This window comes from Propithecus coquereli, unplaced genomic scaffold (assembly GCF_000956105.1).
Source record: "Propithecus coquereli isolate 6110/MARCELLA unplaced genomic scaffold, Pcoq_1.0 Scaffold91, whole genome shotgun sequence".
NCBI lineage: Eukaryota > Metazoa > Chordata > Mammalia > Primates > Indriidae > Propithecus > Propithecus coquereli.
Window position 1 is genome coordinate 1,265,103 of NW_012155396.1, and position 23,722 is coordinate 1,288,824.

Sequence of the window (23,722 nt, forward strand, 5' to 3'; positions counted from 1 at the left end):
TTGACTGCAAGAAACTAAAGGAATGAATCATAAAATTTTAATCACTGGTTATCAATAATATATATAATAAATGTTATATTCCCTGTATGACGAAGATTGGCTAATAGGTTTGAATGAACATACCACTTTTTGAAATATGCAACATGCAACAAATATTAGAAGCTCTGAATTAAAACACATACAACAAATTCCATTAGGAAAAAAAATGAGTTAAAGGATTTAAACAGGCAACTCACAGAAACTAACAAAAATGGCTAAAAAGCATGAAGAAATGCTTAAATTCATTAGTGATCAGGAAAAGGCAAAGTAGAATTAGCTTTTAGTTTTTACTACTCATCTATAACAAAACAAAAATCAAGACTGATTATATCCATCACTATAAGGATGTAGGGAAAGAGATGTACTCATTCACCATTGATGTAAGTACACTCTAGGGTTCAGCACTTGGAAAGAAAATTTGCCCTAACTTGTCCATATGAAGAATACATTCTCACTGACTCACCAAATCTATGTTTAAGAATTTAACCTACAGAAATATCTGCACATATAAAGACATGAGAAAAGATTATTAGCCGTGCTGTGGTGGCTAAGTTGAAAGCAATCCAAATGTTCCTCGATAAGTACTTATAGATTTGTGGAATGGATAAACATGCATACAATGTAATACTAGGAAGTTACTCAATAATGAGTAAAAACTGTGTGCCATGGGAAAAAAAACCAAGATCCTTCATTAGGTGGCAAGAAAAAAAAAGTCACAAAAGAATAAGATTTTACAACAGCACATATATAGAAAGGAAGAAGAGGGAATTTATAGATAGGGATGGGGTGAAGGACTTCCATGTTTTGCTTCTTATATAAACATTAAGCATATATTGCTTTTCTAATATATTTGACAGCAAAGTAAAATGTCAACATTTAACTGAAATAATCTTGAATTCATTTGTGTACTACATATTTTCCTTCCTCTCAATTATAAATTAAATGGGTAAAATGGTTAAATTTTAAAAAACCTACCTTCAGTAATTTTACTGCACAAATTAAGTTGTCATCCATAGGATTAGAAAAGAGGGCATTCAGCAACTCTCGAAGACCAACCTGAAGAATATCTGCTCTTGTAACCTGTCCGTTTGTTCCCTTGATCTTTCGGGACAAAAGAAAATTAAAAGCAAGGATGCCAAAATATGATACAGACATATAAATGGCCTAACAAGGTGTTGGCAAAATAAGTGTTTTAGTTAAATACAAAAATCATAGGAACACACTCCAACACCTTTACAGAATTAGTTAGAATTACTTTATATGTAACTAAAACCTCTAATAAAACCAGTAAACCATGGGTAAAATTTACCTACCATTTATCACACATATGGTCAGGTAATTTAAGCGACTTTGATGTTACTGTTTCATAAAGCATCTTCTAGTTTAAGCTAACTACCTTCTTTGAACACATAGCATTTTATTCTGCTTCTTACACTAAATTAACATATTCTATTTTAGAGTGGTATATGTATCTTATTTCACCAGGTAGAGAAATTTTAGGTGTAGGAATGATGCCTTCATCTTTATACTCCCCACAGACCTAGCATCATTACTTCCATATAGGAAATGCTCAACAGCATTTTTAAAATGACTCTTCATTTCAGCCACATTTTAGTGTGTCCTTATTTTGGCTTATACAAAAATTAGACTGAAAAAGCATAAGGGATGAGATTTTTTAAAAAAATTAAGTAGACCTGTAATAAAAAGGGACAGTAAGTTAGACACTGGACTGGACATAGACCTTTTAGATACACTAGTGAGATGCACATTTGATGGTGGATTCACGTATCTCATGTTTCTGATATTATGGTGTTTAAGAAATTAAGTTCGAGTCAGGGTTTAAGAAGGTTTAAATCTATATATGGGATTCGCTAATCAAAAAAAAAAAAATCCAAACCAGTCCATTACATAGTATTATAATTATTCAGCACTTACACTACCTACTAACAAGCATATGCTTGAGTAAAGTATACCATCTAAATTTACAAACACATTTAGCTGTAGACTCTGTACAAATGCATTTTATGTGGAAGATTAATATATAAAATAGGACAAAAGAACTATTTTTGGGGGGTAGGGAGATTGGGGAGATGTTGGTCAAAGGACACAAAATTTCAGTTAAACAGGAGGAATAAGTTCAAGAGATCTATTGTACATCATGATGACTATAGTTAATATACCATATACTTGAAAATTGAAATTAGGTCAAGTGCTCGTCCCACAAAAAAATACGTATGTGAGGTGATGCATGTTGAACAGCTTGATTTAACCATTTCATTGTATACATATATTCAAATATGTTGTACATCATAGATATAATTTTGTCAATTAAAAAAATAAGTAAAAAATATTTTAAAAAAACTATTCTAGGTGAATTAGGGTAAAAAGTCAGAAACTCTAGTCTCTCTCCTCTTCATTCAAAAGACTGTGTTCTGCAGAATAAGTTGCTTTGAGCCACCATCTGAAAGTCAACATACTAAATGTATTAACATTTATGATGCAAGGACTCAAAAGGTATCACTGTTGATACCTCAAGAGCTTAAACTTACATGTAAAACGCAGCTTCCTAAAAGTACATAAAGACTTTAAAAAGCTCAGTAATTACTTTGCAACATCCTGCCCATGAGCAAGAGAAATAAATGTTGCAGATGTCCATTAGAGCATAGATACTACTGTGAGTAGATACTGAAACATGTTCTTTCTCTCCCACTCCCCGCTCTTTCATTTCACTCTTAATAATGTAAAAGTACAATGTGAACACAAATTCCTCATTGAGATCAACTTATGTTCTCAGGCCGTGTTAGTATTTAAAAGAAAAATTGCTTACCTCCAGGTTAAGATAAAGTTCTCCCAGAAAGAGCACAAATGCATGAAATCGTTTTCGAGTAACTTCATCCCCTTTTGCAGCTTGATCTTTAACTTCGTATTCAGTCCGACATCTAATAAAGACATATCTTTTATAATTTCACATTTTTTAAGTAGTCAAACGAGATGACCACTTGTCAGTTTGGTTGTTCACAGCAATAGAGGCAAGTACAATGTCCCAACAACCTGACTTTCTATAATAAACAGTTTCTGTCTATTGTAGAGGCTAGAATATACAGCATCTTTTCACACGAAGACTCCCAGTTTCAAGAAACTAATAGTTTTGTTTTTAACTATTCTTATCAAATCAAATTGGTAATATGTTTAAGCAACATAATGTCATGAGGTTCATGGCATACTGCCCGAAAAGGGGGAGAAAAAAGCCTCACCTTATTTGTCTTACAGACTTTTTGATAACCACTGATTTTACCTAAATTGTCCCTGTAAAAAATTTTTTGCATATTAGAATTTTGAAACAGATCCTTAAATATATATATATAGATGGCCTCCAACTAAACTGAAAATAAAATGAATTCTTCACTCAAGCCCATTACCCTTGTAACTTCCAGTACACAGATCAGAGAAGTATTAATGTGAGGAAATAATTCCCTAATTAAAACCACAACATGGAAAGCAATTCATTTGGTCTCTATTTCCAGTGGAGACTGAGGGCTTCAAACAAATGAATTTTCCTTGCTTTACTTTCCTGACTTGGCCCATTTGCCTCAGAGATAACAAAAATAAATTCTCCTGGAGCTTACTGCCATAGTTCCTACAGGGTACCTAAACTAATCACAACATGCCTGTCACTGCCTTTGTTCAGTATAATTATGATGTTGGCTGCTGTCACTAAGGTGGATTTTTGCAGTCCAAAATGTGGACTGCAAAAGTTTATCGCTTTGGTGTTAAGTATTTTTTATCTTTACTGATAAGGTGGTGAGAAAACTCTAGGAAAGTCATTTTATATAAAATGGTTGACAGCTTTTCTTTTAAAGAAAAAGGGAAGAGCTATTGAGACCAAATGGCTTCCCCATATAGCCAGTTTAGGTTGGCTTTGTGAAAAATTTGTAATGAAGAAAAAAAGAAATCACTTCTTACTCAAGAATTTACCTTGGGTCAGTTTGTGAGCCAGCTAAAAACCCAGCATAACTTATGGTGCCTATGTAGCCAATTCCAATGCTTACAAACTGTATTAACTGAGTACCATTCCTCAGATGTAGTAAGTTAGATATAGTAAGATATTTGTTACCTTCTTATACATATTAAATTCTTTATCAGGAAAAAAAAAAGCTGGGATATTTATGCATAGAACACTCTAGTTAATATTGGAAGAGATCAGTGTTTTGTTTTTTGTTTTTTTTGAGACAGAGTCTCACTCTGTTGCCCTGGCTAGAGCGCAGTGGTATCATCATAGCTCACTGCAACCTAAAATTCCTGGGCTCAAGTGATTCTCCTACCCCAGCATCCTGAGTAGCTGGGACTACAGGCACATACCCACCATGCCCAGCTAATTTTTATATATTTGTAGTGATGGGGTCTTGCTTTAGATCAGGCTGGTCTCAAACTCCTAGCCTCAAGTGATCCTCCCACCTTGGCCTCCCAAAGTACCAGGATTACAGGTGTGAGCCACCATGCCCGGCTCAGAGGAGATCAGTTAATGTCAGCTCAGTCATCCAAAAACACTTTCTTTGGAAGCTTTTCTTTCTGCTACAACTTCACGGGTAAGAATTTAGATGAAACTTTTGTTTTACAAATTGCTACAACTATTAGCCTGTACATAAGGACATGAATATGTGTAAAAGCAACATGGTTGTACATGGTTGACCATCTAGGTTAAAGACCCTAGACCTTTTTAAGCTGAAGATTTAATTATAAAAAGCCATACATATTTATTTCACAAAAGTTAAAACAGAAAAATATAAAGAACAGTCACCTATACTACCACTGCAACCATGAGATAACTGCTGTGAGGGTAACTTCCATTTTTTTTTTTTTCCAAAGACTGTATGTAGTAGAATTATGCTCTGCTCGTTACTTGTTATATCCTCAGCAGTTCTTCACATTAGTATCTTTGACAACACTATAGAAGCACACACAGGTACAGACTCAGAATTGGACGAGTAGTTCTTTATCATTGCTACGCAGTAGAATCACTTGGGGAGCTTTAAAAAGCCATGTCCTGGCTCCACCGCAGTCCAATTACACCAGAATTTCCCAGGGTGGATGCAGGGTCTCAGCCCTATTTTAGTCTTTAAGCATTAATAACTCTAAGGCAAAACCAGGGTGAGAAGCACTAGGGAATAAGAAGATACATGAACCTTTCTGGCACCTTACCTTCTAGAAGTATCCACTTTGTATCTTTCTAGAAGCTATAATTTGCATTTCTTTTTTTTTTTTTGAGACAGTCTCACTTTGTTGCCCGGGCTCGAGTGCCGTGGCGTCAGCCTAGCTCACAGCAACCTCAGACTCCTGGGCTCAAGCGATCCTACTGCCTCAGCCTCCCGAGTAGCTGGGACTACAGGCATGTGCCACCATGCCTGGCTAATTTTTCCTATATATTTTTAGCTGTCCAATTAATTTCTTTCTATTTTTGGTAGAGACGGGGTCTCGCTCTTGCTCAGGCTGGTCTCGAACTCTTGAGCTCAAGCGATCCTCCCACCTAGGCCTCCCAGAGTGCTAGGATTACAGGCGTGAGCCACCGTGCCCGGCCTGCATTTCTTTAGTTACAGGTAAGGTTAGATACTTTTATAACTTTGTCATTTATATTTTTCCAACTATACCAATCAAGGCCATTCCAAGTATTTCTATTAAGATACTGGTCTTTTTCTTATTCATTCCTAAGAGGCCCCTCTTTTTGTATTAAGTAAATGAACTCACTGGCATGTGTTATAAATCTTTCAATTTTCACTTCATAAATTTATGCCTTCCTCCCCAAATGTTATAATCTATATGTAACTAAATTTGTTAGTCTCTTATTTTAGGGCCTATGGGTATGATGTCTTGCTTAAAAGGTCTTTACCAACTCAAGATTTTAATTGTCAGTTTTCCCCCTTAGTATTTACCATTTCACTTTTAAGTCTTCTGATATATTTGGAATTTATTTTGGCATAAAGAATAAGACAGGAATTCATCTTTTTTTTTTTCCTGAATGGCTATCCAGTTATGCTACCAGCACAATTTATCTTTTCATCAAAAGCTTAATTTCTAGTGTTTCTGGGGTCTACTTTTTGTATCATTCTGTTCCACTGCAGTTTAACCACACAATGGAAGACTTTTGCAGCCATTAACTGTATCTTTAAAGAACTAATGGACTAACTATAATAAACTTGAAGACAACCTCGTTATTGAGGACAACTCAAATTTTGAGATTAGGTTTCCCTAAATTAGCTTATAAGTTCAATATCATCCCCAAAATATCTAACAAATACCAACAAGGTAATTTTAAATACTGATTCTGAAGTTCACTGGAGAAAACAAGCATAGCGAAGATTTCTACACACACTAAAAATGGAAAATTAACCAGATGTTTTAAAAATTAGAGGTTTTTACTAGCTATTGTATGGTAATAAAAAGGAACACAATAAGTGATAAATGGAATATAATGAAAGTCCAGAATCAAAACCCAAACATAAAAATGCAGTGTGATAAAGATGGCAGTTGGAATCAATAAGCATTATTCACTTTTATTCTAAGTAAAATTAGATCTTTACTCAAACCAAAACTATAGAAATACTAAGAAATACATATCATTTTTAAGATCTGAGAAAAGGAAAGGCCTTCTAAACACAAACCCCATTACAAAAGACTATTACAAAAAAAAAAAAAAAAGACTGATATTTGACTATAAACTTTTAATACTAGCAAATAAGAACAGGCCACCCTATTCTCCCCTGCAGCTTTCTGTAACATATGGTCTTTAGAAAAGAGGAACAGTCAAATTCTAGTACATTTACAAGTAGTTTTCCTTTAACTTCATAAACACACTAACCTTTGAAGTAGCAATTGGCGGAAGTTGCCACTCTGTGGGCTAATTGTCAGATGATGGGACAGGTAATTACACAGGCGAGCTCCCATGTAAGAGAAATTTGGGATAGATGTGGCCTTTTAAAAAGAAAAGTTTTGTATGACACAGATACATTGTTATTAATGCAAATACTTAAGAATAGCAACATTCTAAAGAGGAAAAATTATTTTGAGGCCCAAAATTGATCATATACAAATCTTTTGTAATTGGTATAAGGCAATTAAGTTTACTCTCCCTCCCAACATTATACCCAAGACCCGCAAGTACAAAGAAACGTTTAAGACAAATTCTTCCCCTCCCCACCATTTACCTGAGGTTACCAGAAAGCAAATAGACAATGTCTCTTGATGTTAACCCATTTCTGCAGAAAATTTGTACATGAACCTAGTTGCACAGTGACAATTATGAACGAGAATATCTGTTGAACTATTGACCAGTGGTGCTTCTCAGGGGCAGGACAGTATAGAGTTTGTGTCTAGCAGTCCAGAACAAGATTCCCTGGCATTCTGCTTCTTGACTTTGGAAGTCACTCAACCTCCCTGAGCTTCAGTTTGATTCCTAAAAAGGTGATTAAGGATACTTGGAATGAGACTAACACTTAATGAACACCCCAAGAGCACTTGAGATACAGAAGAAATTAAAACAGCTAAGCCACTAAAAAAAAAAAAAAGTGAGAAAACACTACATATATCAAAGAATATGGTGATGTAGCCAAAGCAGTACTCAGGAAGGTTAGTCAGAGTTTTTATGAGACTGACGTGCTGCTTACTATGCTAAGGAGGCAACTAGTCAGAGTTTTTAAATAGTAGAGAACATAGTTTGCCATCTAACATTAGGCAAGAAAATACATATTAGGAGGTTAAGGGGCTTGGCCAAGGTCACAAAGGTAATCAACCACAGAATTTAGATCTAACGAATGGCCTGATGCCACTCCAACCCCATGTTGGGTCACTTACTAGGTCTGGTAACCTTAGACAAGTCACTTAACCTTTCTTAAGATACATATACAGAATGGGAATAAGTAATACCTTGCAACTATTGAGGATTAGATGAGTTAACTACATGTGAAGTGCTTAGCACTGCCTGGCATGTAGTAAGTGTTTGACAGTTATAAGACCTTTTTATTTCCAATTATTTCCTTGCTTGCATGGGATCCCACAAATTTCACATCAAGGGAGAAAGACTGATTTTTCCTGACATTAGCTGGTAACCACAGAAGACTTGAAACTCAAACTTATACTTTTCCCATTATTGGCACTGCCCATTTTCCTTTAGTTTCTTTTTAAAGTTATCACACACAATTTAAAGACTTAAATTCTATGAGGCTTGTCATTCAACAGTTTCCTACTTCCCTACCTAAGCCCCAGACAACCACTTTTTTGTCTTTCAGCTAAAAAGATTTTAACCTCTGTATCTCCACGTTACATGATTTTTCAGCTTAGATGTTATTTCTTACCAAAGTTGACCATACCTAATCCGAAAATTCAAAATGTCCCAAAATCCGAAAAGTTCTGAGTGTTGACATGACATCACAAGTGGAAAATTCTACACCTGATTTCATGTGACAGGTCAGTCAAAAGGTGGGCACACAAGAGTTTACTCAGCAACACCAAGGGAAAAAGAGCCTCCCAACCCTCTTCAGCTTCAACAGACTCAAGTCTCAGCCCTGAGGGATTTTATTACATACTATATATGCAAATGTTTCAAAATCTGAAGATAATCTGAAATCTGAAACACTTCTGGTCCCAAGTATTTCAATAAGGGATACTAAACCTGTAGTTTCCCACCAGAGATGATGAACTTTGAGCTTTCACCCTGCTTAACTCCACCCCATTCCACTATTTCCTACTCCCTCTATCTACTTATATGGTTATACCATTTTATTAGCTGTGTTTCCATTTATAGCTGGACTATGTATTACACACTGATTTTACTTTTGCATAACTGTTTTCCCTAGACAGTTTTTTCTACTGTTTTTCATATACTTCTCATTGATTTATCCCTAATTTGTAAATTTCTTCTCAATAATTCAAACGTAGCAGGTGTGTTCATCTTAACAGAGAAGTCCTTCCAGGAGCCTTCCTACCTACTCCAGTGAAGCCTGGCTGCTCCAGACCTGCTACACAAGCAGCTATTGTCTTGGAATCTCCTTTCAACCATCAGTGGTCCCCAATCTTTTTGACACCAGGAACCGGTTTTGTGAAAGACAGTTTTGCCACCGACAGTGGGTGAGGGGGGCGTCACTGCCTTGGCTCCACCTCAGATTATTAGGTGTTGGAGTCTAAAGAGGAGCACATGACCTGGATCCCTGGCATGCGCAGTGGGGTTTGCATGCCTACGTGGGTCTGATGCCATTGCCGATCTGAAGGTCCGGGGGAGGGGAGGCACAGGGCTCGGGTAGTGATGCCAGAGATGAGTAGCAGCTGTGGGTAGAGGTGGGGCTTCTCACTCGCCTGTATCCTACTGTGCAGCCCAGGCCTAGTTCAGGGCAGGTGCGCCCCTGCTGGTCCATGGCCCGGGGTTGGTGACTGCAGATCTGGATAATTCACTTAGCCTCTCTTGCAGAATTCCATCTCCTGGTTTCCATGTCTTCGTCCTTGGCTTAATTCTTTTTTCCTGAGTACCTCCTTTGTTAACATCAAGAAGTTTATAATAAAACTTCAAACTGGCTGCTCAGTGCAAGATTCAGAGGGCATAATTTTTTTAGATCCTCAACCAATCTTTTTAGCCTCATTCCATCCTTATCCTGGAGCCTTTCAGAGATGCCACATTTTAAATCAGGGCGATTCTCAGCTTTCCCCACTGGCTTGGAATTCAACTGCAGCAGATCTGCCAAGTCAGTTACCACTCACCCACCTGCTTTCTAGTCTTCAAAATGGTGCTTTTATCGCCTTTCCTCTTCTGTCCTTATGGGCTTCTTTCTGCCTTTTTAAAATCCCCCCCACTGTCATTTTAGTGGTGTTTGGGGAGGGATCAAAGTTGAATGTGTATGTTTAATCTGCCATCTTTTACAATAAGTCCTCTTTTGTTAGCTGCTATGAGTAAATTTCCATAAATGACCTCAACAAAATTTACCAGCTGTTGCTAAACCTGTATGTCACTGACTACAGAGTAATAAAACTTTAAAGAATATTGAGTACATATTTGAAGAATTGGTTTTGAGACAATCACAGAAATAGTTGCAGCTTGTCAGGTTACAGACCCCCTGCCCGGCCCTGAAGAATCATAATTACATAGAGCCTGTTAAATAACTGAAACTACAGAGGAGAAACTAGAATAGCAACAACGAATATTTCTTCCATTTTCTTATTTCATACTTCTTTTCAATCCATTAAGAAGCAGAAAGTAGGAATGAGCACAAACAGACCAGTTCTATCTTCCCCAAATCTCAGGCATTTCCTAAAACCTGAGAGTTGGCCATGTAATCTTGGTGTTCAGTAACAGTCCAGAATGGCTTGGAAAAGTAGCCAAATGAAATATTAGTTACGCCAAAACTATCTACTTGGATTATAATCACTCTTCCATATATTCCAAATTTTAGTTGCTCTTTTAATGACTTAATGAACACAAAGTTTATATTTTCATTTACTGCCTGTTATTAGCCAGTCTCAAACTGACTTTAAATTTTGTCTTAAAAAACCAGTGTTGTCTATTGCATTTTTCACCTTTAAAATAGTATTAATATGTCAATGCCCAATATGTTGAGATTAAAACTAAATGGTGTATGATGAAACAATCTTGACTAACTAAATTTTAGACTTTCAAGGAAAAAAATGTAAAACTTTAAATTTTAGGAGATAGTGAAGTAGAAATGTTAAGACTCAAGACAAGATGTTTTGTGGTCTGGCTTTTTTTTTAAAAAGACCTATTTATGAGACAAGTAAGTTCTCTCATAATTTTTTCCCTCCCCTACCTCCAATAATGCTACGTAATTCGACATGCAAGAGAAAGAATTGCAGTCTTTTTTGTGTACTGTTGAAGATCCTATAAAATGGAGGGTAGGTTAGGGGGGTAAGTGCAGTATTTATGTAGCCTTCCTCTTAAGTGCCCAAATCCCCGTCTATACCATATTGCCTATGTAGAGCCTTGGCTATACAGGTGAATACTGCCTGTATAGAGTCTTGGCCACAGAGGTGAATCTGCAGTCCAGCCTGGCTCTAGCCTTGGATCCCTAACTACAGGGGTTTTATACAAGATGAACTTAGGACTCCTGTGAATCACAAAAAGTTAAACGTGGACGCAAGTGAACATGAACCTGGCCTCCTCAGGAGTAGCCACCAGCCTTGGGCTCAAGGAAACTATCCCAAGATCATTCCACGCTATCAGCCAACCTACCTGTTGATAGATAAGTTCCACAAGTTCTTGCAAAGCATCATCTGTTGCAACCCAACCATTCAGGGTCTCTGCAAACTGTTCAATTTCAGTTTCAAAGCTGCCAGGCTGCTCTGTAAGATGATTCAAAAAATCTTGAACATATTCTGATAGAGTGGGATAATCCTCACAACCATCCTCATAGGATTCCTATGGATCAAAAATTAAAAATTTTCTTAATCCATGCGACTCTCTAAAACAAACATGAGGTGGCCTGACTCCAGCACAAGTGATTTAAGGATTCTTTCACATGATAAAATGTGTTGTTCTTCAATAAAATTAAGTCCATTGAGCCATCTTTTTTTTCCTTGCCCAATAGCTGAGGTGTTATAACAGAGGGGCTCCATATAGCTAGATAGGGAATTGTCTTCTCATTCTTGGCAGATTTTATTTATTAATTTTTTTTAAGAGATAGGGTCTCTCTCTGTCCCCCAGGCTTGGGTGTTGTGGTATGACCACAGCTCACTGTGGCCTCGAGCTCCCGGGGACAAGTGATCCTCCTGCTTCAGCCTCCTGGGTAGCTAGGACTATAGGCGTGCACCACTACACCCAGCTATTTTTTTTTTTTTTTTAAGAGATGGGGTCTCACTATGTTGCCCAGGCTGGTCTTGAACTCCTGGGCTAAAGCAATCCTGTCACATAGCAGGGATTACAGGCATGAGCACTGTGCCTGGCTTCACTCCTGGCAGATTTATAAGATGGCCAAGGAATAAAGTTTAAACCAACATTTTACTGTAATACCAATATCAGAACTATGCATCTGATCTATTTATGGATTAAATAATATCTAGGATTTGCTTCAAAATAAGAGGGGAAGAATGGACCAGGGATATAGACACAAGAATGGCCACATGTAACTTACTGTTGAGGCCATGGGGATTCATCATACCATTCTCTGTATTTTTGTAGATGTTTGACAACTTCTATATCAAAAAGAAAAAACCTAGTTATGTTTGTCATCGGTTAATCCCCAAGGACAGGGGAATGCATGAGGCTGCTAGACGAACTGTAAGATTTCATTGTGGTATAAATGGTAGACTTTTTGGCTGCTACATCCAGGTTTCTAACCAACCTTGACAGTAGCAGTAGTTTCCAGCTATTGTTTCCACCACTGTCACCCTGTCACCTTTGGTAGTTTCCAACCTTTTAATTAAAGGCAGGGGGCTGGCTGGGCAGACATGTTTTACAAAAAGTATCAGACCAGAACTTACACATTTTCAATGCCCGAAATACCACCCAAAGCATTAAGTTTAACTAACAGTTATGATCTAATAACTGTATTACTTAATGAAATTTACTCTTCTCCAAATGGAGTCAAATGAAAAACAACATGAAATAAAGTTATGACTACAGTATAGAAGCATTTGTGAAGGGGTTAAGTTCTAAAGTCAGTGAATGCATAAAAAAGAAGTCACACATGGCTGAAATACCCTTAGAAAAGCTCCATGTTAGAGATGGACACACAGTCTTAGCACACAGGCTAATACAGCTAGTTGTCCAGTTGTTCCTCCATTGTTGGTGCTATTCTTTTAGCTAACTGCCATTTAAAGCTCATGTTACATAATTTTTATAAATCTTTAGACACTGAAATGATACAAGTTGGATGTATTTATGAGAGGCACTCAGGAAATAACACCAGCTGCAGGAATAGCAGACCCTTATGCTCATATAGTATTCATAGAGCAGAAGGGCAGATAAAATCTTATACATTTAAATTTGTTTGATTACACAGCTGAATCAAAATTAAACATTCTACTATAAGGCAGGGTATTAATGCTGGCCAGGCACAGTGGCTCACATTTGTAATACCAGCACTTTGGAAGGCTTAGGCAGGAAGATTACTTGAGGCCAGAAGTTCAAAACCAACCTGGGCAACTTAGTGAGACCCCATCTCTACAAAAAGTAAAAAAATTAACTGCGTGTGGTGGTGTGCAGCTACAGTCCCAGCTACTTGGGAGGCTGAGGCAGAAGGATCACTTGAGCCAGGAATTCAAGGTTACAGTGAGCTATGATCATGCCACTGTAATCCAGTCTGCACGATAGAGCGAGATCCTGTCTCAAAAAAAAAAAAAAGGTTAATTTTGAAATTATTTGCTGATCATAAGCATTACAGCTGTGACTGAGGATTAAATTAGTGAATAAATCTTCCTAGACTGTTGACTAACGCATAGTAAAGCGCTAAGTGTTCAATTAGTAACACAAATTTCTAGAATACTGAAATATATTCCAAATGAAAGAGCCATGCACTCATAAAGGGGCTAAAGTATAAAAAGCATCCAAAACCAGAATGATAAAAAGCTATACTTCTTGGCACCTAAGATGGTACTCTAATAAGCTAACAGCCACCAGCTGCATATATAATATGACCAACAGTGTAACAGCTTTGCATGCATGCCATTTAAGCCTAGACAACTTTGAGGTAAACATTGCTATTCCCCCTGAACAGAAGAATCAGGCATGGAGCAATTACATCAATTTAGTTATTCATTCAAGACTGTGTAAGTGTTGAGTGCCTCCTAAGTACCAAAGACTGTTTAGGAATTGGGGGATAAATAAAGCAGACAAAGTCCTCATGAAGTTCATACTCTGATGGAAGACACATTCAGATTCTGAAATAAACCATGAAAAAAAGCAGTCAGGGAAAGATTCTCAAGAGGTAACATCTAAAAAGAGACAAAGGGAAAAAAAGATCTAACCATACAAGTATCTGAGGAAAGATATTCTATGTAGTGGCACAAGCAGCATATAGGCCCTGAGGAGGTAGGTACTTGGCCTAATACCTTTGAGAAAGAAGAACTATAACACAGAAACCAAGGATGGTCAGTAGCTAATGAGGTCAATGCGGCAGATAAGGAGATCGTGTAGGGCCTTCAGGGCCACACTAGGGAGGCTGGCTCTTAAGGCAGTAGGAAAACAAGAGTGAGGGAGGGTTTGAGCAAGGAAGGACCATGAACCAGCTTAAGTTGCACATGGTCACACAGCTAGTTAGAAGAACTGGCCACAGAAAGCCTGTAATTTTATTTTTTTTTCATGGCCTGAATAATAGTTCAAGAAAGCCTATACTTTTAACCTCTACACTATACTGAAAAGAACTGACAAAGGCTTAAAACCCAACTTTGACATTATGTACAAGGATGTTCACTGCCAAAACATCTAACAATCCTTTAATAAGGATCTGGTTAAATACATTACTGTTTATCTGTATAATGGAATGTCATATAGATACTTAACAAGATATATTTACATGTATCATTAGAGAAGTATCTCCAAGATAGCGTGTTAAATGAAAAAGAGTACAGAACCACATATTTCAGTACAACTTTTAAAAAATGTTTACTTGTATAGGCAGAGAAAATTTCTGGAAAGACTAACAAGAGACAACAGTACTTAACCTCTGGGTTGAAGAAATGTAAATATTAACCCTTTATTAGAAAATTGTGAAAGCAGTTAAACATAACAAATGTATACATTTATATCCTTAATTTTCACTATTTATGAATTTTATGACTAAAAACTAGTTTAAGTTTTTGATATACAGTTGATAGTTTTATAGACTTGTAGTGTCCTACCACCATGAATGATAATGAAAAGCAGAAAGGTAAATCTACAGGTCCCAGCTGAAAGTACTAATTTCCTGTTTCTATTGAGTATCATTCATTGTGGCAAAAATTGTTTAGTACATTAATTTTCAGTCTTTTAAGGTCAACTCTTTTTTTTTTTTTTTGAGATGGAGTCTCACTCTGTCACCTGGGCTAGAGTGCTGTGTTGGCAGCCTAGCTCACAGCAACCTCAAACTCCTGGGCTCAAGCAATTCTCCTCCCTCAGCCTCCCGAGTAGCTGGGACTGTAGGCGCACACCACTACACTCGTCTAATTTTTCTATTTTTAGAAGAGATGGGGTCTCGCTCTTGTTCAGGCTGGTCTCAAACTCCTGACCTCAAGCGATCCTCCCGCCTCGGCCTCCCAGAGTGCTAGGATTACAAGCATGAGCCACCATGCCTGGCCAACACAACTCTTAAAATTGAAGTCTGATAAGTAAAAGAGGAAAGTAGAACTACTCTGAATATAGCAGAACAGAGGATCCAGAGCCTGCCATTTTAAGCAAAAAAGGAGGCAGAGTCTTCTGAACAGACAGGCACTCCAACGTGTTTGAATCAAAGCCTGAATTAGTTCTCTTGTACTTTAAAAAATCTGGTACAAATTTCTTCAGTCTTCAATGTGGAGTCAAATGGCTCCCAAACTGAGGAATATTTAAGCTTTATTTTTCTTTAAATTCTGTATGAGATTAGCAGGAACATCAATTAGAAAATGCACTTTTCAGGGTAGGTACTTTGTATACAGTGTCAAGAGATGAGAACCTAATCCAAAACAGTGGGAATAAAAGGAAACTGATCACTTAGATGGTGGAATAGTCAAGACTTGTTAGTTGGACTGAACTAGGGTAAGGGTGTGAAGAAGATAGAAAGAACTTGGTATATTGACTTACCTAACTAGCTGCTTAGGCTAAGAAGAGATTTGCAAAAGATAAATTCTTGTACTCGCATACATTTTATACTAGCATTTGAATGAAAGATCCCCATGAAAGTGTCAAACAAATGGAAACACAAGTCTGGAGTTCAGAGGAAAAAACAAATTTCAGGGTTATCAGCATATAAGAAAGTGATGGTCAGTTTCTAGGCAACAGGCAAGATTAGCAAAGGAGGTAATAAAATGGAAAAAAAAAAAACAGAGCCTCAGGGACAGATGTGAAGGCAGAAGGAATGATGTGCTGGTTGGGAGGATGAAGAGTACTACCATACAAGCCAAAGGGAGAGGTGAGAAGAGGTGCTCATAATATCAAATGCTACAGAATAAATACATAGGTTGAAATCTGGAAGAGAATGATGGTTGTGGAGTCTCGGGAGTAAAAGATTATGCAGAGAAAAGAATTAGAATATTAGAATCTTAAATACTTAGTTCTTACAAAAACAAGAAGAGGTTTTGACAGACTAACAAGGTATCCCTGGCACCCAGCATAGGACCTGGCACATCGGGACTTCTAAACTGAATAGATCATACTGTGTTCACAGTATTAGGATGAAGGTTAAGAGGATGATAGATTTAAAAATTGGAAAAACATCAGTAACTGTTGTAAAAATAGTATCAATATAGTTGGCGGATCAGATTGCCGAGGTATGAATAATAAGTGAGAAGTAAAGTAGTACCAACAGTGAGTAATTCTACATATTGGAGAATGTTAGTACTGAAAGGAAGAAAAACTGGGCAGTAACTTGAAAGGGTATGTTCTTAGAAAAAAAGTTTTTAAAAATGGAGTGGGGGGACTTTCACTTAATCAATATTTTATGAATTCCTATGTGAAATTTTTTTGGTTCTGGTAAGTGGACTGTGATTAAACATACAAGGTGTAATGGTTTGTCTGAGAAGTAGCAATGGCCAGGAATAGATGGATATAGCAACTCACTGGTAAGAAGGCATGAAAAGTAGGAAATTCTAGCAGTAGGATTAGAAGGACCAGAGATAAAAGGGCTTGGGGCTTTGAATAAGTTAAGCAAACACAGAAAAAGACTGCCATAAAGGCTGGGAGAAAGAACGCATTCTTAAGAGCAGACCTAGCTCATGGATCCCAGGCAATAGATTTTCACGTTTTGAACAAAAGCGGACTCAAGAAATTTCTGGAAGCTGAGCCAGGAGACCACTAGAATAGAAACTCCATGAAAACAAATTTTTGTCCATTTTGTTTGCTCCTGGCTGTATTCCCAGTGCTTGATTCATAAGTGTTCAACTGTTTGTTGAATTAGTGAATGTAGCTAACTTTGGATTATGGTTACTATAAGGAAAAGTCTGCCTCACAACAAGATCTTAAGAGTAGGGGGAAAATTAAGGATGCTGTTTTCTAAGTAGGCTGAGAAAAACCTTAGCCTTGACAGAGGCTAAATATTAAACTAGTAAGGCTAGAGATCATTCCAGAGCAGGGGTAGCAAGCCTGAATGTCTGTAGAATCCAGGTGGGTTACAAAAATGAAGTAAGCCAGGGAGCAACTTAGAACTCACACACTCCATCTAAAACTCACACACTCCATCTAAAGGGACTGCCTCTACTCAGCTTCAGCCAATTTTTGCTCTATTAAAATACCAGTCCACTATGACCAGATCTTATGACTTAAAAAGAAACCAGAAAAGACTTAATGATATTTCAGTATTGATAATTAATTAAAACAACTTTAAAAAACTCACACAGGGAAAAAAAAAAAAAAATCCCACACAGGGCCAAAGATGACACACCTGCAGGTCTCACAGGATTCCTAGCCATAATCTAGTCTGGTGAATTGAGTGTAGGAGGAGCTGATCTACCAGATGATAGTAAGGAATGCCTAAAAGATGACAGTGGCTCAAAATAAGGTGACTAACATGACTTAACACACTGCTCTATAGCTCAGAAGTCACATGAACTACGCAAAAATAGCTGATACAAGATTGTGAATAGAACTATCATATCCATCAAAAATAGCCCAAGTCAGTAGGGAGGAAAACAAATGGGAAACTGTGGCTGCTAGAAGGTAAGCATCCTTTATAGTTTATTCAACTACTCAAAGCTTTCCAAAGGTTCTTTTCCTCTCTGAGCTCAACACAATCTTCTGGCAAGAACCCAAGATGCTTTCATTTCTATTTTACAATAGATGGCCCTCTTCACTCCAAATCAACTGCTCTTCCTGCTATGTCTATACCTGTCCCTTTCTAATCCCAAAGCTTTTTAATCTATAATCTAAGATGAAGGGAGTATCTAAAACATGGAATATAGCTTTTCCATACTTTTACTATCAAATATGGAGGGTGAGCTAAAAAAAGGTAACCAAATGTGTGCCATGATCAGTTGTAAGGGAAATACAAACTAAAACCACAACCAAATACCATACACCCACCAGAAAGGATAAATAACCTTAAGCAAAAAATACCAAGTACTGGCCAGGAAGTAGAACTGCTCAGAGTGCTCAGAGTGTGTAATGGAATAATCTCTTTGGAAAACTACTTGGCAGCCTCTACTAAAGTTGGTTACTCTATGTCCCAGAAATTCTACTCCTTGTTATATACAAAACAGAAATAAAAGCATATATCCACCAAGTCATAGACAAGAATAGCAGTTTTATTCAAAATAGCCTTAAAGTAGAAGCTATCCAATGTTCAAATGGGACTGTGAATATATTCATGCAATGGGATGCTATGAGAATAAATCACGTTTATTTTATTTATTTATTTATTTATTTACTTTCTGAGACAGAGTCTCACTCTGTTGCCCGGGCTAGAGTGCCATGATGTCAGCCTAGCTCACAGCAACCTCAAACTCCTGGGCTCAAGCAATCCTTCTGCCTCAGCCTCCCGAGTAGCTGGGACCACAGGCGTGAGCCACCGCACCCGGCCTAATCACCTTTAATTACATGCTACAACACTGATTAATTTTGATGTGGAGTGAAAGTGAGAACGGATATATTCTGTTTGAAAATAAACTATGAACACAGGCAAAACTATTGTTAAGTCAAAACAGTGCTTCCCTGTGGAAATAAGTAATGATTAGAGGGAGCAAAGGGGGCTTTAGGGATACTGATAATGTTCCATTTCTTGACTGGGATGCTAGTTACCCGAGTGTTCTCTTTGTGAACCTTTCAGCTAACCCTCATGTACACCATTCTATGCTATAGTTCAACTAAAGATAGGAAAGACGCGACTTATGCCAAAATACTATCAATCATTTCTTCAATCTAGAATGGTTCCTTCCCACTTATCTGCAATTAATCCCTATGGATTTACTCATCTGAGTTTAGCCAGCACAACAAATTCTCTTCTACATATTCCAACTGTGCTTTCTGCTATTTAAGAAAAATGTGACCAATTTTTAAAGTTATATAATTGACAAAGATGAATCTGAAAGTTCAGAAGTTCTTTATAACTACATAATATGTTTATATACTACAAAATATGTTTCTGAATCAGCTTTGTTTCCTCATGAGTTCAATGAATTCAGAATGTTTTCACGTGTAGTACAGAAAGCATCAACATAACTGATTAATGAAGCAATAACCACATTATTCCAATAGTCTTAACCCAGAGTTGTAGGAAAAAGATGTACTTACTGTATAATTAGAAGAATATCCTGATGGGTAAAATTCGGGGGCATTCACAGACAGCTTAGACATCAATACAGGAGCTACAACCACCTGGGGTTTAGCCATTGCTGACTCCGAGTTCTGCTGTGGGATTTTATCCTGTGAACTAGATGGAGCTCTCAGGGGCCTCGTTTGCTCTGCAAAAGAAAAAAAGGGGTGTCAGTTGCATTCATTTTTTTGTATAGCTACTTGCTATATGCTGAAAAACCATCTGAGAAGCGCTGGTTTTTAAGAGTTAAATAGGAATCATCACGAAATTTAAAGTGTCGCCAGGATACATAAAGAGAGCCTGTAAAAAGGAACAATAGACTTGCTTTAGCTCATTTATGAACATACCTGCCTCCCAAATGAGCGCTTGAGAGCTTTTGTCCCTCTCTCTCTTTAAGAAGTCGGTGAAAAAGGGTGGTTGCTCACCTAAAGTCTCGCTTTAGAGGGCTGCGGAGGGGAAGGCGATTTTTACTTCCTCCCCGGACAGCAGAACTCCGAGACCACGCACCCAGCCCCTCCCCCAGCCGGGGCTCACAAAGGATTCCAGCAGCCACCTTCCAAACCCGGTTCCAGGCCCGTCCCTACCCTGTAACACGCGGGTCCCTCGGGGACCACTTTCGGGGAACCGGGGGTGAGGAGACAGCGCTCCGGACCACGGCACGCGCGGAGGGCCGTGGGGAAGCGTTGGCCCAGGAGGACAGGGTCCCCTAGAGCTGCTCCGTACCTGGGAGCGCCCCGGGCCGGGAAGGCCGCTGGGGGCTGGCGGGGACCTCGCACTGGGCCCCTGGCGGCGGGGCCGTCCTGGGCTGGCGCAGCGGCGGCGGCTGCAGGAAGCCCGGGGCTTTGGGCTGTGGCGGCGGCTGGTGCCGCGCCCGCTCAGCAGGCCCCGCTCCGTTCGGGAAACCGCCGCCCTCAGGCCCGCCCCCTCCGCGGCCCAGGCCCCGGCTCCGGCCCCGACCAGCACCTGGGGCCCGATCGAAGCCGTCCGACATACTCCTCCTCCTCCTCCTCCTCCTCCAGGGGCCGCTGCCGCTGCGCTCGGGATAGGACGCGGAGGTAAGGCGCCGCGGGCCGGCTCTAACCGCTGCGCCTCACTCGGGCCTCATGGAGGAGGAGGACGGCGGGCCCCGGCTCGGCTGCTCCGTGCTTCAGGCGGAGCGGACGGCAGCCTGAGCGGACGGCAGCCTGAGCGCCCGCCTCCCACAGCTACCCTCCGCTTTCCGATTCTCCCCCAAAACCCGGCTCCCCGCCTTCGGTGCGGCTGGGGCGAAGGCGGGTCACAGCGGCCCCCCGCGGCCCGGAGGCCCCGGGCGCGCCAGCGCGGTTCGTCGGGTTCGTGGCTGGCCGTCCTCGGCAACCTCACAGGCCGCCCGACGAACGGCATCTCCGCCACAGGGCGGCCCTGCCCTCAGCGGGGTTTGGGCGGGGGCTTCTGGGCTCCCGGGGCCAGGCTGCGGGGGATGAGGGAGATGCTTACCCCAGGCGAGCCCGACCTACTCGATGGTTCTCAGGAGAGAAGTGCGAGACTGACGGTTGATGCCAGGAAAATAAAAATATGGGGGGAGGGGCGTGGACCCTGCGCGGGGGTCGCGGACGCACGCCTCCGTGGGCGCGCAGGTGCGTTGAGTGACCTGGCTCCGGCGCGCGGAACGGTGCGGAAGGGGACCTTGGAAGAAGCTCTGGCATCTGCTCGGTTAGTGGCAGGGAAAGGGAGTAGAAACAGAATCAAAGTACTGCCCCCCCCTTTCAATTCACACTATGTATTTATCACAGTAGATCACACCTGCGTTTACCAAGTTTCAATCTCTTCCCTTTTCTCTTCCCCTCCAGAAATTTTAAGAAAACGCACTATCTTTCAATACAACTCTCCCCACTTTTTCATCTTCTACCAGTGCTGTCCAATAAAAATATAATGCGGAGCCGCAAATGCAAGTCACTTACGTAATTATAAATTTTCTAGAAGCCACATTAAATGAGTAAAAGACAGGTGGAATTAATTTTAACATTTTATTTAACTCAGTATGTTCAAAGTGATATCATTTTAACATTTAATTAATGTAAGAATAGTAAGGAAATATTTTCTTTTTTACACTAGTTGAAAACCAATGCATATTTTACACTGTGGCACAGCTGAATTGGGATTAGGCACTTTTCAAGTGCTTGAGAGCCACATGTGGCTAGTGGCCACCGCATTGTACAGGACAGTTCTAAACATTATTTATACGGAAAGTGTTGTAATGCCAAATGAAGGATGAACATAAGTAATGAGGAGGAAAAAAATGGATTTCTTTACTGTTGGATTGATCCTTCTCTACAAAATTCCTATTTTAGCCCTGTGTTTTAAGCAGGGTTTAATGTTTTTCAATATTTTCATATTAAGAATCATTTCAATTACAAAAACTGTTAACCATGTTCTCAATAATAAAGAAAACGTAACATCTTCACCTAAATGAATGAGAAAAATGGCTTTAATGAGGGCAATCATGAATAATTCACACTGTTAATGTTACGCAAAAATAAGGGAGTCAGAGAAGTAAGCGGCAGCAAGTGTGGTTCTTTGGTGTAGGGAAAGAATATAGGATTCAAAGTCTGCCAAAGTTTAGTTGGGATTCCAGGCTTAACCAAAACTGGCTATAATCTTGGGTAAGTAATGGGTTTAGCTTTTCTGAGCCTCAGTTTGATCATGGGTAAAATAATCACTGTGTTGAAGCATTAAGCATATATTACAAAGATTACAATTTAAAAATTAGATGAAGTGATGCTCATAACACTAAAATTCATTGTTGTATGTGGTCTCCACTCACCTCTTGTCTGGCCTTCTCTGTTATATAGGAAAGACCCGTAAACTATGTTCAAAAACTGAGAATGCGTTATCCTGGATATTTCACTGAAGTAGATGCCCAAATTCTGTCCTGGGGTGTTTGTTGTTTTTTTTTTTTTTTTTTTTTGCATTCACCATCCTTTCCCTTTAAAATTTTTATAATAGCACCTTTTCTAACACGTGGCACTTTCTTATGTGAAGATAAGGCATACACAGTGATGTCAGGGTGTCTTCACAGCCTCATTTTGTAGATAAGTTAGATAATTGAGATATCCTTTGCCTTCTCTCTATTTGCTATTGTGTAACTGTAGCCATATTCTTAGAATATGTGAAAGGTGGACTTGGGAATAGCATGAATGGATTTAGCATCATAATAATAACAATAGCTAATATTTATTGAGTGTTTTGTTATGTGCCAGCCAGGGTTCCAAGAGCCTTTATCATTTAATTTAATCCTCACACCCTGTGAGATAGACATTCTAAAAACCCCATTTTTACAGAAAAGGTGCCAAGATATCACAAGGGCTCAGATCCATCTGGAGACTGTTGGAGAGATAACTTGGCAGGTGCTAGGTATTACAAAATGGCAAGAGGCCACACACACACACACACACACACACACACACACACAAATATGAGCACCATATGGGACTCCCTAAAGAAAAACCATCAAAAAAACTCTTCCTCCACATTTATGCACTTCTTAATAATTTATGGTGAAAGGAGAGTAGGAGGACTAAATTTGGAGAGGTTTGAAAATATGTTATAATATGGGAAAAGGACCTCCTGTGAATTGTGGAGGAGATATGTCTCCTTAAACTGTACTTGAAAGGCATTCTCCAGGAAGACATCCTCAAGCTGCCTAATCTTAGATTTCCCCCTTCAATGGTTGCATCCTGGGAGAACTCTGTCTTGGTACTTAGCATGCCAGATTGTTAGTACTTAGTTTATTTAACTGTCTCCACCACTGAACTAGCCTACTGAAGGCAGAGGATGCCTTTTAATCCTCTAGATCCCAGCCAAGTACATGGTCCATAATAAGCTTTTAACAGTAATAAGACTCACCTGCAATAGTCCTGCCTTTCTGCAGCTCACCAGTATACTTGCGGTAAAGAAGGCTGATTTTCAGAACTTACTGACTTTGAGATCATCATTAGACCTTATAGGAGTAGACAGTGCAGCCTTTCAAGTCCAGCTAACAAGAGAAAAGTTTCATAAATATGGGAGAAGAAATATTTGCATACCACATGCTATAGTTTGAATATATGACCCTCCAAACCTCATTTTGAAATTTGATCCCCATTGTTGGAGGTAGGGCCTAATGGGAGGTGTTTGTGTCATGGGGTTGGATCTCTCATTAATGTCTTGGTTCTGTCCTGGGTAATGAATGAGTTTCATTCCATTATATCCGAAGAGAGTTCCTCTATAGCTGGTTGTTAAAAAGAGCCTGGCATCTT

The 23,722-nt window shown here is 39.2% G+C and overlaps 1 protein-coding gene across 1 annotated transcript in view; it reads right to left on the bottom strand.

The window, feature by feature from the left end:
* The window catches only part of PAIP1 (poly(A) binding protein interacting protein 1), a 35,744-nt gene extending 15,071 nt beyond the window's left edge, over positions 1-20,673 (bottom strand). The window contains exons 1-6 of the mRNA XM_012664729.1: positions 20,169-20,673; positions 19,424-19,593; positions 11,264-11,449; positions 6,893-7,005; positions 2,867-2,978; positions 1,015-1,140 (exon numbers count right to left, since the gene is read on the bottom strand). Coding sequence (XP_012520183.1) covers positions 1,015-1,140; positions 2,867-2,978; positions 6,893-7,005; positions 11,264-11,449; positions 19,424-19,593; positions 20,169-20,436 — 975 coding nt within the window. The 5' untranslated portion in view covers positions 20,437-20,673. The remainder of the gene's footprint in view (positions 1-1,014; positions 1,141-2,866; positions 2,979-6,892; positions 7,006-11,263; positions 11,450-19,423; positions 19,594-20,168) is intronic.
* Positions 20,674-23,722: the final 3,049 nt, after the last annotated feature.